The 14990-nt window shown below is 42.8% G+C and overlaps 2 protein-coding genes across 2 annotated transcripts in view; both read right to left on the bottom strand.

Annotated features, from left to right (window-relative positions):
• LOC309569225 (cholesterol 24-hydroxylase-like) overlaps nt 1-14990 on the bottom strand; it is a 204653-nt gene that overhangs the window by 92273 nt on the left and 97390 nt on the right. The window lies entirely within an intron of this gene.
• LOC309543240 (cholesterol 24-hydroxylase-like) overlaps nt 1-14990 on the bottom strand; it is a 37701-nt gene that overhangs the window by 5263 nt on the left and 17448 nt on the right. Inside the window, exons 4-8 of the mRNA XM_082242690.1 lie at nt 10529-10599; nt 4422-4508; nt 3026-3164; nt 1282-1392; nt 45-201 (exon numbers count right to left, since the gene is read on the bottom strand). Coding sequence (XP_082098816.1) covers nt 45-201; nt 1282-1392; nt 3026-3164; nt 4422-4508; nt 10529-10599 — 565 coding nt within the window. The remainder of the gene's footprint in view (nt 1-44; nt 202-1281; nt 1393-3025; nt 3165-4421; nt 4509-10528; nt 10600-14990) is intronic.

Raw genomic sequence — 14990 nt, 5'->3', positions numbered from 1 at the left:
CTTTTCTAAAATAAATTAGATATGTGAGAGCTCTTTTGGCTTACCTGCCCCTTTTAAGATCTGTGTGAGTATATCCACTGGAATGTCTTCTTCATCTTCAATTGCCTTTCTGCGTCTCTCGATGCATTCTCTCCCAGTTTTCCTAAGAAGTTTGACACTTTCCTGAGTATCTTTAATATACTTCTGCTTTTCCAAGGAGAACTAGCAAGAAAGATATACTGTAATATACTTAAAATAATATGTTTCTTACAAAAGGTTCTTAGAAAGGTTCATTACACAGTATGATAATATAACAGGATGGGCAGAGTCGTAAGTAGAACCTTCAGGGCCCCAGTGCAAGAAACCATGAAAGGCTCCCCTGACCTCCAGCCCTTTATATTAGTCCAGAGGGCCCTTTCCATCAGTCCTGGGGCCCTTTTCCCTGGCTGCGGGGGCCCTTCGCTCCAAGCCCAAGGCCATTCCCACTGATCACAGGGTCCTTTAGTCCCGTCGCTGGGTCCTTTATAAGCCACATGTCAAAACACACTTATTTCAATGAGTGTCATCTTAGTCAGTGCAGTCGCAGCTACATAAAAAGTCCCTGCACTACTTTTCTGTGACTTTGGTGCAATTTAAGCGCCACAGACTGCAATGGCAAATCACAAAAGTAACAAACAAGTAGCAAGTAAGCATGACTTTGGAGTCAGAACACTGTGAACCAAGCCTTACGGTCTCACAGCAAGACCCTTTTGAATGTTCTGCAGTGGGCCCCGTCCATGCCATCTTGGGAGCCCCCCATGGTGGAGGAATGCCAGGGCCTGGTCGTCCGTGAGACCTTTGCGACCCTGGTAGTTCTGCCATTGAGGATGGGTAATCAGCTGGATGATCAGAGTAATCATAACTTGCAGTTTACTAAACAAGTGCAAGTTTGGCATTTTGGAGCTACTGAGGGTGGGAAGTAGAGAATGTATCTTCTGTGGATGTGTCTAGGAACCCAGGGAGTTGTTGGAAAAAAGATGTAAAGGGCCTGCACCTACATTTGAACATGGTGAGTAAATTGGCACTCCACTACATTTTTTTATGCCCCAGGTGTTATAAAATAAAAAATGCATTTCAGGCAGCGATACTCACCGCCGCTCCAGTGCGGTTACCCACAACTCTTAAGAACAAAACATAACCTAGAAAATGGTATACCATAATGTAGAGGAGAGCGGCAGCAATATGATTATAGTAGTATGAGCTAAGGGCATCAGTCTATTATGGGCCCATATCGCAACATGGAAAAATCAATCAAGTCCTCACCCTAATAAAAGGGTTTCTCGCTTCCACTAATCCCTTCATAACCAGGGATATGGCTCGAGGAAATGGAGTCTGATCATCATCAATGGAATTCAGGTCCATCCCAAAAGCTACCTAGAAAAAAAACAAAAAAAACAATGTATTATAATTATGTCCAGATTTTGGCCACATTTAACTGCAAAACTCCCTCTCTACAGCAGTTTTAAGTTCTTTGTTTCTTATCTCTGCTTTGCAAGAATGAGAAACAGAGAGCTTGTTCTCTCTGTACAGAGCCCTGTGTTGATTGTCAACACAGGGTTCTGAGCTAGGATTGAACATAGCCATGAATCATTGTCTGGGACTTGCTGCATGTGTGCGCCCTAAACCAGTAAGCAGGCAGTGACATACGGGTAGTACATTGCTTTGCCTGCACAAGCTGCCCATTCCCAGCACATTGTGTGTATGTGTGTGTAGGCGACAATCAACAAGTGGCTAACCCTGTTGCCTACTGGGTTCTTCAGGGGTGACTTCACAAAATGCCTCAAAATCACTTCAAATTGCCTAAAAACTCTGTACAATCTAGCGGGAGAATCCCTACCCCTTTATCTGCTGAGGCAGCAGCCAAAGGTGTACACATGTCGCAGCAGAAGTTAAACCCCCTGTTGCTTTTGGTGGGTGCTACCGCCTGCCAAACGCGAATCATTCAAGTGAATGGGGCAATTCTGTAAGTGCCCCACAACTGCATGCTTCTGCGGGGTGCAAGGGGTTAAAGCATGTGGTGAAAAAGCAACACAACTCTGCCTGCCTGTACCACTTGTTTGCTGTACTACATAAGGCTGCAGGGCACTTGCAGAGTGGCTTTATTCACTTGAATGGCTCATGCTTGGCAGGTGCTACACCCACCAACCATAACAGGGTGTAAAACTCCTGCTGCGGCTGTGACACGTGTACACCCCTGGCCACTGCAGCTAAAGAGGGTGCGGATGGGGCGGGGGTGATAAAAACTTGTCTTTATTATGGGGTTTTACCACCCCCCAAACTGAAAATGTAAACGAACCCTTACTGTTCTGAGCCCCCTATAATCCTGCTTTTACACTGATGTGCTGTGGTTTACCTGCACTGCGAGTTCAGCGCAGTGCATCTGCAACTTTCCTAGATTAGCTGCGCTTTGCCATAGACTTCTATTAAATCCTGTAGGTGTTGTACACATTCTGAAAGTGCACCAAAACTCCTGAATTCAGAAATTACACCAAACCCGCAGAATATAATAGAAATCTAGAGCTAAGTGTAGCAAACTCGTTGATAAGCTGCAGGTACACTGCACTGCACCTGCAGTTTGGGTAAACTGCAGCACATCAGTGTGAAAGCAGCCCTATACTATTATGCCCAGTGTATTGCTTCACACTGACCTGAAGGTCTTTTCTTTCCTGCTGCTGGCACCACTCTGGAGACTGTTAGCCAGGATAAGAGGTGGAGTGCAGTTGGTATCACTCCACATGGGACAGGACCCAGTACTATAGAAAAGGCATCGGCTCTTGCTCCCTACTACAGCTCCAACTTTACAAGTAGAGATGGGCTAAGGCATGTTCGGGACTGTGGGACTGCGCTTGTGTGACTGCCAGCCCCACTCCCTACATCGGGAGACTTGGGAACATTCTCAGCTGCACCTTCGGGGGTAAGCGCTACATTTAGTTTGAAGGAACCCATCTGCTAGTGTATGGGCAACGTTATAAGGAAAGGAAAACCAAAATCAATTATTTCCAAGTACCTTTGAGATGACATCCAGGGTGACTCTGCACAGCATGTCATGCATTCCAACCTCCGTTTTTCCATCAGCCTTTTCTGAAAGATTCTCCACCAAGTCTTCGGCTTTCTCATTGAAGGGTTCCATCAATCCAATCAAGTATCTGTATGCAGATAACATAGGCAGTGCTAACCAAGGTTAATGCACAATGCACAAAACACCAAAATGTATCTCCCCATAAACCTCCATTTCAACATTGCAGAGCGATGCTACATTACTAGTGCACACCCTTATAGCTAGTTTGTCTAGAATAAAAACTTAAAAAATGGTCTCACTGTAAAGACACCCATAAATTACACATACAGTACAGTCTTGTTCCTAAAGGCGGCCAAGGGATAGTAAAAGCAGGTAGTTGAGCCACAGTTTTTTTACAGCCCTCCATTATCCACCTAAAGAAAGGCATGCAGCTGCTCAGAGCTATACACATGCCACAACCTCGATGCTTTTCTTTCAAAGGCAGAAATTAAACTGCATGTTGGCAGATGGTAAAGGTTCTAAACTCAAACCATTAAAGTGTATGGGACTGGGCCACAACTACCCTGCAACAGCATGCATTGTGGCGGTTTAGCCTTTTGAGAAGGTGACATATAGCCTCCTTGCGATCTGACAAAAGACCTATGAAGGGTTGCCATGCGTGAGACCGAGCCCTGCACAAAGATTTGTTTAAGTTAATGAAATTGATCTGGTATTATTCCCCCCTTTCAGTTCAGCTTGGACCAATGTACTTTGTAGCTATGTATATGTAGCTATGTATATACTATACCTGGCCAATGCCCCTGAAAGCTGGAAATCACTGATGTAGACACCGCTACCTCAGTAATCTCCACTTGCTTCCAGGTCCTGTACTGAGCAGCTGGCCTGCTGTATTGTGGCCACAAAAGATAGATCGCTTGGCACAAGCACCATTCAGAGAATGCTTTGCTTTTTTTAAATGAATGCAAAGTGTTCTATAGTTGGACAAGGTGGACAGCGTGACATCACTGCCCCACCTCTCCACTTCGTCAGGGAACTATTTGCATTCACAGAGAAAATTAAAAGTGTTCTCTAAATGGCGCCCGTGTTGAGCCACCAACTTCTCTTGTTCACAATGCATCAGGCTGGAAGATCAGCATGGGACCCAGATGCAAGTGGAGATTGGTGGGTATAACAGTGTCTACTTCAGTGGCTTCTAGGGGCATTAGACAGGTATAGTATATACATAGTTACATTGGAACAATGGCACTATGTATAAAATATCCATATCTGGAATTCTTCTTTAACATCTCACCTGTGTATTTTGCTGTTTCCATGGTCTTCAGGTTTAAAAGCAGCATCTATTTTAGCCTCTAAGTTTCAACGTCTGGTTAATATTTGTACTTACGTTCTACTAAACGCTGGATCCATGATTCTCCTCTGTTTGTGCCAGTGATCATAATCCCGATCTGTCACCAAGCCTCTTCCCATGAACCTGGTACATGATGGGTAATAAATCACAAACAATTTTAAAAGCTAGAAAAGTGTTATTGTAACTTTTGCATAACTAAAGGAGGTGATCAGTATTGTTTTCGTTGGGTCAGCCATGTAGATCTGCATAGTTTTCTCAGTCTAGGCTTCCTTTGAAGTATAACTAGTGAGTAACTAAGTATTGTTGAGTAACTGAGTTTTGTTGACTACTGTTGATTAACTGAGTATTGTTGAGAAGGGATGATCGAACGGTTCGGGTCGACCATCGGTTCGACCCGAACATTGGCTGTTCGAGGTTCGGGCCGAATTCCGAACTTTTTGCTGAAAAAGTTCGGAATTCGGCAACCAGAACCGACCAAAATGCAATGGGACAGGAAATGGGCTTTAAAAGCCCGTGATTGGACCAGAACCATTAGTAAAAGCCAATTGAGGGGGCAGGAGAATGCTAGGAATGTGATTGGAGTGACTAGGGGGTCCATAGGCCAATCATTAGTGAATACGCCCCCCAGTATATAAGATAGCCCCTACAAATTCCTAGCATTGTAATACAGGGACATGGAAGAGAGTGGAAGCAGTTCTGTTACTTCTGCTTCAAAAGTGTCATTTAGCATTTATTAGTGTGAGGAAAGGGATATCTAGTGTAGTTAGGGTGCTATTTTCTACTTTAGTTAGATGCAAAAATTTAGTTTCTGTAGGGAAAGTGTTAAGTGCCAGGGTGACCGTAGTGTAGTGTAGGGTGAACTGACTCTGACTGCTATGGCAGGGTGACCAAACCCTTCCATGTCAGGGTGACCGCTATAGAGAAAACATTGTTTTTCTTAGGTCACTTACAGAGCAGCGATATGGCTTCTCACCGATCCGCCTGCTTTTTGCTGCAGGCGTTTATAGGGATTTTTTGAGGACAAGTTTGGAGTCAGGCATGACATCTGAACTTGTGTATAGGGGTATGTATACACACACATGTCTGTATATATACACCTGCACATATATAGGTGTGAAAGTAGCAGAACACTATACTTGCGCTAATGAAATAATTAACACCAATATGTCTCCGCTCCTATCACACCTATATATGTGTAAGTGTAAAATACATATAAGTACGTGTGTATATATACCCCTATACAGAAGTTCAGATGTTTTGCCTGCCTCCAAAGAACCCAAAAAAATGCCCAAAAAAACGCCTGCGCCAAAAAATAAGGCTCAGGTGTGTTTTTGCAGCAGGCGTTTTTTTGGGCATTTTTTTGGGGTCTTTGGAGGCAGGCAAAACATCTGAACTTCTGTATAGGGGTATATATATACACACACACTTATATGTATTTTACACTTACACATATATAGGTGTGATAGGAGCGGAGCCATATTGGGGTTAATTATTTTATTAGCACAAGTATAGTGTTCTGCTACTTTCACACCTATATATGTGTATGTGTATATATACATATAAGTGTGTGTGTATATATACCCCTATACAGAAGTTCAGATGTTTTGCCTGCCTCCAAAAAAATGCCCAAAAAAACGCATGCGCTAAAAAAAAAAAAACGCCCAGGTGTGTTATTGCAGGCGTTTTTTTGGGCATTTTTTTGGGGTCTTTGGAGGCAGGCATGACATCTGGACTTCTGTATACGGGTATATATACACACCTACACGTATATAGGTGTGAAAGTAGCAAAACACTATACTTGCTCTAATGAAATAATTAACACCAATATGTCTCCGCTCCTATCACACCTATATATGTGTATGTGTAAAATACATATAAGTGTGTGTGTATATATACCCCTATACAGAAGTTCAGATGTTTTGCATGCCTCTAAAGACCCCAAAAAAATGCCCAAAAAAACGCCCGCGCCAAAAAAAAACGCCCAGGTGTGTTATTGCAGAAGTGAACTGCCATCTAGATAAAGGAAGGCCTGTGGATGTGGTGTATCTGGATATTGCAAAGACATTTGATGCGGTTCCCCACAAACCTTTACTGTACAAACTAAGGTACGTAGGTATGGACCATAAGGTGAGTACTTGGACTGAAAACTGGCTACAGGGGCGAGTCTAGAGGGTGGTGATAAATGGCGTGTACTCAGAATGGTCTGGTGTGGAAAGTGGGGTCCCCCAAGGATCTGTCTGTAAGGTTCTGGCACTCTCAGTGCCTCCTATCACATTTATTCCGGGTGATTTCCATCTACCTAGACAGAAGAAACACATATAGGTGTGTTTCCCTTTAAGGCTGAAGCTGTCATCACCCAGCGCCGGACTAGATGGCTATTTAGGGCGTCGGTTCTCACTCACATGTGTTCGTTCAAACACCAGTACCTGGATACTAATCTTGCTTGAAGCTTCCATGCTTGCAAGCTCTCCTCGCTGACGAACCTCGCTGCGCTGATCCCTGCATCCTGCTACTGGATCATCCGCATCTCCTGAGCGATCCTTCGGCTATCGCTATTAGTGCTAAGTACCCCACAGGGGAAATCTCTATAGACTTGTACTAGGCTTACACTATTTAGCTCTGCATAGCAAGGACTGTCTTTTACATCTGCATAACTAGATTGCTAGCTCTTGAGGCTACTGCTACTATTTCCTGCACTGGGTTGATCTCTCCTGTATGCACCTGCTACTATGTCATCTGTTATCATACATGATCGCTAACCTTTCCTGCATCCATCTGCACTGTCTCACCTCAAGTGTCTGTCACCTACCACTTCCACTCAAACCTATCCCTAAGACCTTTATCATTGTCTTACCACATGTATATAAAGTCACACTAGGAACCAGCTTAATTACTGTGTGTATTTACTGGCTGAAATAAGACCTTCCATACATGATGAGTCATTGAGGTTGGGATTGGTATCTCAGCATATCTCCTACATGACTACTGACGTGGAACTACTTCTGCAGCTGAAAATCCACACCTTATAAGAAACGCAAGGAGCGTTACACTGTCCTGGGACCAATCTTGTTTAATTTATTCATAAACAATCTAGAGGATGGGATAAACTGCTCAATCTCAGTATTTGTGGACGATACTAAGCTAAGCAGGGCAATAACTTCTACACAGGATGTGGAAACCTTACAAGAATACCTAAACAAAATAATGGGGTGGGCATCTACAAACCCGATTCCAAAAAAGTTAGGACACTGTACAAATTGTGAATAAAAACAGAATGCAATGATGTGGAAGTTTCAAATTTCAATATTTTATTCAGAATACAACATAGATGACATATCAACTGTTTAAACTGAGAAAATGTATAATTTTAAGGGAAAAATACGCTGATTTTAAATTTCATGGCATCAACGCATCTCAAAAAAGTTGGGACAAGGCCATGTTTAGCACTGTGTGGCCTCCCCTCTTCTTTTTATAACAGTCTGCAAATGTCTGAGGACTGAGGAGACAAGTTGATCAAGTATGGGAATAGGATTGTTGTCCCATTCTTGTCTAATATAGGCTTCTAGTTGCTCAACTGTCTTAGGTCTTCTTTGTCACATCTTCCCCTTTATGATGCGCCAAATGTTTTCTATGGGTGAAAGATCTGGACTGCAGGCTAGGCAAATACAGTACCCGGATCCTTCTTCTACGCAGCCATGATGTTGTAATTGATGCAGTATGTGGTCTGGCATTGTCATGTTGGAGAATGCAAGGTCTTCCCTGAAAGAGACGACATCTGGATGGGAGCTTACGTTGTTCTAGAACTTGGATATTCATTTCAGCATTGATGGTGCCTTTCCAGATGTGTAAGCTGCCCATGCCACACGCACTCATGCAACCCCATACCATCAGAGATGCAGGCTTCTGAACTGAGCGCTGATAACAACTTGGGTTGTCCTTGTCCTCTTTAGTCCGGATAACATGGCGTCCCAGTTTTCCAAAAAGAACTTCAAATTTTGATTCATCTGACCACAGAACAGTTTTCCACTTTGCCACAGTCCATTTTAAATGAGCCTTGGCCTAGAGAAAACGCCTGCGCTTCTGGATCATGTTTAGATATGGCTTCTTTTTTGGCCTATAGAGTTTTAGCTGGCAACGGTGAATGGCACGGTGGATTGTGTTCACCGACAATGTTTTCTGGAAGTATTCCTGAGCCCATGTTGTGATTTCCATTACAGTAGCATTCCTGTATGTGATGCAGTGCCGTCTAAGGGCCCGAAGATCACGGGCATCCAGTATGGTTTTCCGACCTTGCCCCCTACGCACAGAGATTGTTCCAGATTCTCTGAATCTTTGGATGATATTATGTACTGTAGATGATGATAACTCCAAACTCTTTCAAATTTTTCTCTGAGAAACTCCTTTCTGATATTGGTCCACTATTTTTCGCCGCAGCATTGGGGGAATTGGTGATCCTCTGCCCATCTTGACTTCTGAGAGACACTGCCACTCTGAGAGGCTCTTTTTATACCCAATTATGTTGCCAATTGGCCTAATAAGTTGCAAATTGGTCCTCCAGCTGTTCCTTATATGTACATTTAACTTTTCCGGCCTCTTATTGCTACCTGTCCTAACTTTTTTGGAATGTGTAGCTCTCATGGAATCCAAAATGAGCCAATATTTGGCATGACATTTCAAAATGTCTCACTTTGAACATTTGATATGTTATCTATATTATATTGTGAATAAAATATAAGTTTATGAGATTTCTAAATTAGTCCATTCCTTTTATACTCACAGTTTGTACAGTGTCCCAACTCTTTTCGGGTTTGTACATGGCAAATGAAGTTTAATATTGGAAAATGTAAAGTAATGCATTTGTGTGCCAAAAATATGAAGACAAGTTACTCACTAGGGGGGGGACCTCTGGGGGAATCTAAGATGGAAAAGGACCTGAGGGTCCTAGTAGAAAACAAGCTCAGCAACGGCATGCAATGCCAAGCTGCTGCAAGCAAAGCCAACAGAATATTGGCATGTATTAAAAAGGGGATTCACTCTCCAGAGATAAAACTACCGTATATTTCTCCCACTCTACAAGACTGGTCTGGCTGCATGTTGCGTATGCCATTCAGTTCTCTGCACCGGTCCTCGGGAAGGATGTGCTGGAACTGGAGAGAGTCCAGAGAAGGGCAAAAAAAGCTAATAAAGGGACTGGAGGAATTCAGCTATGAGGAAAGACTACAAACATTGAACGTATTCTCTCTGGAGAAGAGATGCTTGAGAGGGGATATGATATCAATGTACAAATACTGTACTGGCGACCCTAGCATTGAGAACAAACTTTTCAGTGAAAGGGAATTTAAAAAGGCACTCGGCCAATTACTAAAATTAGAAGAGAAGCTGTTTAACCTTAAATTGCATAAAGGGTTCTTTACTGTCAGAGTGGTAAGGATGTGGAATTCTCTTCCACAAGCAGTGGTATCAGCAGGGAGCATCAAAAGTTTAAAAGAAACTATTAGTTGGGCACCTTAAAGACCATAACATAAAGGGGTATATGATGTACTATTGACAGCAAACTCACACACACACTCCTCATAGGTTGAACTGGATTTAATGGTGTCTTTTTTTTCAACCTCACTATGTAACTATGTAACTTAAACGTTTTTTTAACTTTGGTATAGAGTGGAGAGGGATTATTACACGTCAGCTTTTAATTGCTGTCTGTACACCCGTTAGGGAGATTCACACTCTCTATTTGTCCTATTTACTGTTATAACTGAGAGCAAAAGTGAAAGAAAATCCCAAATTGTTGTAACCAAAACAGGACAAGAAGGGGAAATCTTCCAATGTGGATACTGGTACTAGTAACATCCAGGGATTCTCTCACTTTGAAAGGATTTCTTCTCACTTCCAGTTTTGGCTATAGGACAGGAAGTAAAGAGAAATCTGCCCAATGGGGATGTAAAAAACTGACAGGGGTTATAACCCTCACTTACGCTATCCAAAATAAAAAAAAAAAAAAAACAAGTTTTGCTTTTAGTTCTACATTAAGCACAGATGCTTTTATGGATAAAAAGACCGATAGCAGGTAGGGAGTTAGACCTTCTGTATTGGATAACCCCAATATGATTTGTATGTAATATTCTGGAAGATACGATACATACCGAATGCCAAACAAGTTGAACATACTGTTGTAAAACTGGTCCTTTGTGTATTTTGGAGACATCAGAAACTCCTACAATAAGGTATAAAAAAAGAGATCTTAGAGCTATAATATAAATTTATAATGTCCACTTTGTAACTGTGACTTATTATTTTCCTGCACATTGTTGCAACAGTGTCCCTTGTGAAATGTACCTGCTTTACCCTGACAATCCCATTCTTTTTAGCCTGGTAAAATTTCTCTACAGAATTCTCAATTTTCTAAACACATGTGCATTCTAACTGACATTTTACGCTGCTTTTTATGCACCTGACATTTTGCATACTATTTAAGCACCTGTTGCCCAGATCAATAGCATATACAGCGCTGCAATATGAAACAACCAGAGTGTTAGTGCCGGTTCACACTAGGGCGACCTGTGAGGCGACCTGGTCGCCTCACAGGTCGCCGTAGGTCACCTCCCATAGGGAAGCTGCGGACCCGTTCTAATAGGAGCGACACAAGTCGCTCAGACCTAGAAAAAGGGTCCGGAGCTTCTTTGGGGCGACCCGGAGGCGACCGCCATAGACTTCAATGTTATGAAGTCCGTGGCGGCCGCTCCGAGGTCGCGGCGCGCTGCTCGCACCGCGACCTCGGAGGTCGCGGTGCAAAGTAGCGTCGCTGCAATGTGAACCGGCGCTTATAGTGTAGCTAAGCGCAAGAATAAAAACAACAAAAAAAAAAAAAAAATATATATGTAGCAGCTTACCGGCCCTTAGATGTGGTGGCTGCATTCGGGTTTATCCCTTTTTCACACTTACTGTCTGTTAGGACTATCTCTTCTTATCTGTATAACATAAGGGGCGTGGAGTGTGATAACTGGGAACGGTGCTAACTTCCTCCTCCATGTCCTTTGATCAGCCATGTGCAGTCAACTCACTCTCTGCTGCAGTCAATAATTGAACAAAATGGGCAGCACAAAAAAATAATTTTTCTCCAAGGAAGGTTAACTATTGCAATGAAAACACATCACTAACTCACACTTAGCCTGAGTTCATACTTGTGCAATGCAGACACTGCATGTGATTCGCACCATGATATTGTATGAGTGAAATTGCATTGCATACACACCAAAATGGTGCAGGGCCCTTTTTCCCCCACACCTTAATCACATTCCATGGGTGTTCTCTCATCGGTGTTTGCACTCTGTTTCGGGGTGTTGCTAAGATAACATTGACACCGTGCTAGCATGGATGTCATGCGATTGCAATGCAGTGCGAGAAATTGCATAAGTGTGAACTAGTGATCGACCGATATCATTTTTTTATTACCGATACCGATATTTTGGCCATTGAATATCAGTATCGGCCAATATTGGCCCATATTTTCGGACATTTAAAAAAAATGTTTTCTTTATCTAAAAGACCCCTCCTCTGCACTTAAAGGCATTCAAAATGCCAAGTTTGGCTGTTTTGAATGCTGTAATTTTTTTTAATTTGGCCCGAGTACCCGTAAGTGATGTCATGACATCACTTCCAGGTTTTTGCATGGAGACCCAATCAGAGCCGAATGCGGCTTTGATCGGGTCTTCGGCAGCCGTGCAGGCTGGTTGCCTGGGTCTCCCGATGGGACGGGGAGACCCGGGCAAACCGCAGAAGGCGGCGGGAGGGGGTGCGTCCCCTCCCGCTCCTTGTAATGACAGCCGAGCGGCTTCTCAGCCGCATCGGTTGTCATTACAAGACAGCCAACCGTCGGCTATGGATGCCGGTATCGGGGTGATGCCTGTAGCTACAGGCATCACCCCGGTACAAGCACTTTCCCGAAATATCGGTAACCTCAGGGGCCGTTTCCGATATATCGGGGAAAGTGAATATCGGCCCTCTATATAATCGGTCGATCCCTAGTGTGAACCTAGGCTTAAAGTCATGCCCTCAGTGCTTTTCACTCAGCTTTGTGTACACAAAGGACTGGGGATGCCTATGGCTTCATTGTATGAATCCCCCACCTGCAGCTCATTGGCCTGACACTACCAGCTACCTTCTGGGTTTGAATCAACATGGGTGTGGCTCGAACAGAAGCTCATCACTATTGATAACTTCCACTTCTTATTCTCTGTGTCTCTACTGCCCTGTTTTAAGTTCACTGAAATTCTAGAAGAGCCAATGTTTTTTTTCATGATTTGCCTGAAGTTCCATTCTAACCTACACCTATACAGTACTGTGCAAATGTTTTAGGAAGGTGTGAAGAAATGCTATAAGGTAAGAATGCTTGCAATAATATATATATATATATATATATATTTTTTTTTTATAAATTTACAAAATGCAAAGAAAAGTCAAAATTGAATCAATATTTGGTGTTATCACCCTTTGGCTTCAAACCAGCCTCAATTCCTCTAGGTACCCTTGTATACAGTTTTGGAAGGAACTCGGCAGGTCGATTGTTCCAAACATCTTGGATAACTAAGCAGAGATCTTCTGTGGATGTAGGGTTCCTCAAATCCTTCTGTCTCTTAATGTAGTCCCAGACAGACACGATGATATTCAGATCAGGCCTCTGTGTGGGTCAAACTATCACTTCCAGGACTCCTTGTTCTTCTTTAAGCTGAAGATAATTCTTAATGACATTGGCTGTATGTTTGGGTTCCTTGTCCTGCTGCAGACTAAATTTGGAGCCAATCGCATGCCTCCCTGATGGTATGGCGTGATGGATAAGTATCTGCCTGTATTTTTCAGCATTAAGGACACCATTGATTGGGCAACGTTGAGGACACAGTGGTCAGCCGAGGAAACTTAATGCAGCAGATGAAAGGCACATCATGCTTACTTGCCTTTGGAAGATGTCCAGCTGTGCCATCAACAAAGAACTGGTGGAAACCAGTGAGATCCAGGCACACCCATCTACTGTTCAGAGAAGTCTGGTAAGAAGTGGTTTTCATGGAAGAGTTACGGCTAAAAATCAATATCTCCGACAAGGAAACAAGCGACTCAATTATGCATTAAAACATAGGAAATGGGGTGCAGGAAAATGGCAGCAGGTGCTGAGTCAAAATGTAAAATATTTAACTGTAGCAGGAAGCAGTTTGCTTGTCAGAGGACTGGAGCATGGTACAATAATGAGTGTCTGCAGGCACCATTGAAGCATGTTGGAGGTTCATTAGAAACAAGGAGAAGAGAAAGGTACCTCCCACTCTAATTACTGGGTGGGTCACACCCCAGTAAGGAATGTGATACCGACTCACCGTATTGGTGGTGCGTTCCCCCTTCAAACTCCAGAACTGAATACACATGAAAAAAGAGGGGAGAGGCCCCAAAGAAAGTTTGCAATTTTGATGCATGTTACATTTTATGAAGTTTTGTCACAATAAAGTATTCATTTTGTCTTAAACCATAGTTTGTGATGTCCCCTTCCTCGACATAGAACTTTCTTTGGGGCCTCTCCCCTCTATTTTTCATGTACATTCAGTTCCGGTGTTTGAAGGGGGAACGCACCACCAATACAGTGAGTCGGTACCCCTTTCTTTCCAGGGTTGTGACCCACCCAGTAATTAGAGTGGGAGGTACCTTTCTCTTCTTCTTGTTTCTAATGAACTTTACCCACCTGATCCCCTTTGGATCATTCCAGGTACCCCTGCCTATGTATACTTATAATAATTATTGAGTGCAGACTACATAGTATCGGGTAGCACAAATTACGTGTTTGTGTGTGTGTAAGGAAAATATTTTTTCAACTATTGTCCATTTGACTGACCACGCATTGAGATGGCCTATGTAACTGGAGAAGATATTGAGGCAGATATTAGATCCACCTTCACAGGAAATATCAGAGACCAGACGCCCTCTGAAGGTGAATCGATTAAATCTCGGTTCAAACACCACCAAAAATTTACCATTAAACAACTTAATAGGAAATGGGGTATTTTATCTCTTGAAACATACATAGATAAACAGATAATACCGAGAGGATTACGTGAACGGGTAATACCGGCTGAGCACCTACACAATGATAGGTTCCTCACCAAATGGAAACAAACCTGTATCAATCATGGTATTGAGGTCATGAGGTTGATAGTTGAAGAAGAAAAACTCTAATTATCAGAATTACAAATACAAATAGCGGAAAGTCTTGAACAGCTTGAACCATTTACTGATAGACCAGAATTTGAGAAATATAATGTCTTTTACCCTTTGTGTGTAGTCTTCCCTCAATTTGCAATTTTGATGCAAGTTATATTTTATGAAGTTTCGTCACAATAAAGTAAGCATATTGGAGGTTCCTTGCAAGTTTGGGGCTGCCATTCTGCAAATGGAGTTGGAGATTTGGTCAGGATTAATGGTGTGCTCAATGCTGAGAAATACAGGCAGATACTTATCTATATTGCCATACCATCAGGGAGGCGTGTGCTTGGCCCCACATTTATTCTGCAGCAGGACAAAGACCCCAAACATACAACCAATTTCATTAAGAACTATCTTCAGTGTAAG

The sequence above is a fragment of the Pelophylax lessonae genome (genome assembly GCF_965119305.1).
Source record: "Pelophylax lessonae genome assembly, chromosome: 13".
NCBI lineage: Eukaryota > Metazoa > Chordata > Amphibia > Anura > Ranidae > Pelophylax > Pelophylax lessonae.
This window is presented reverse-complemented; position numbering and strand designations above follow the sequence as displayed.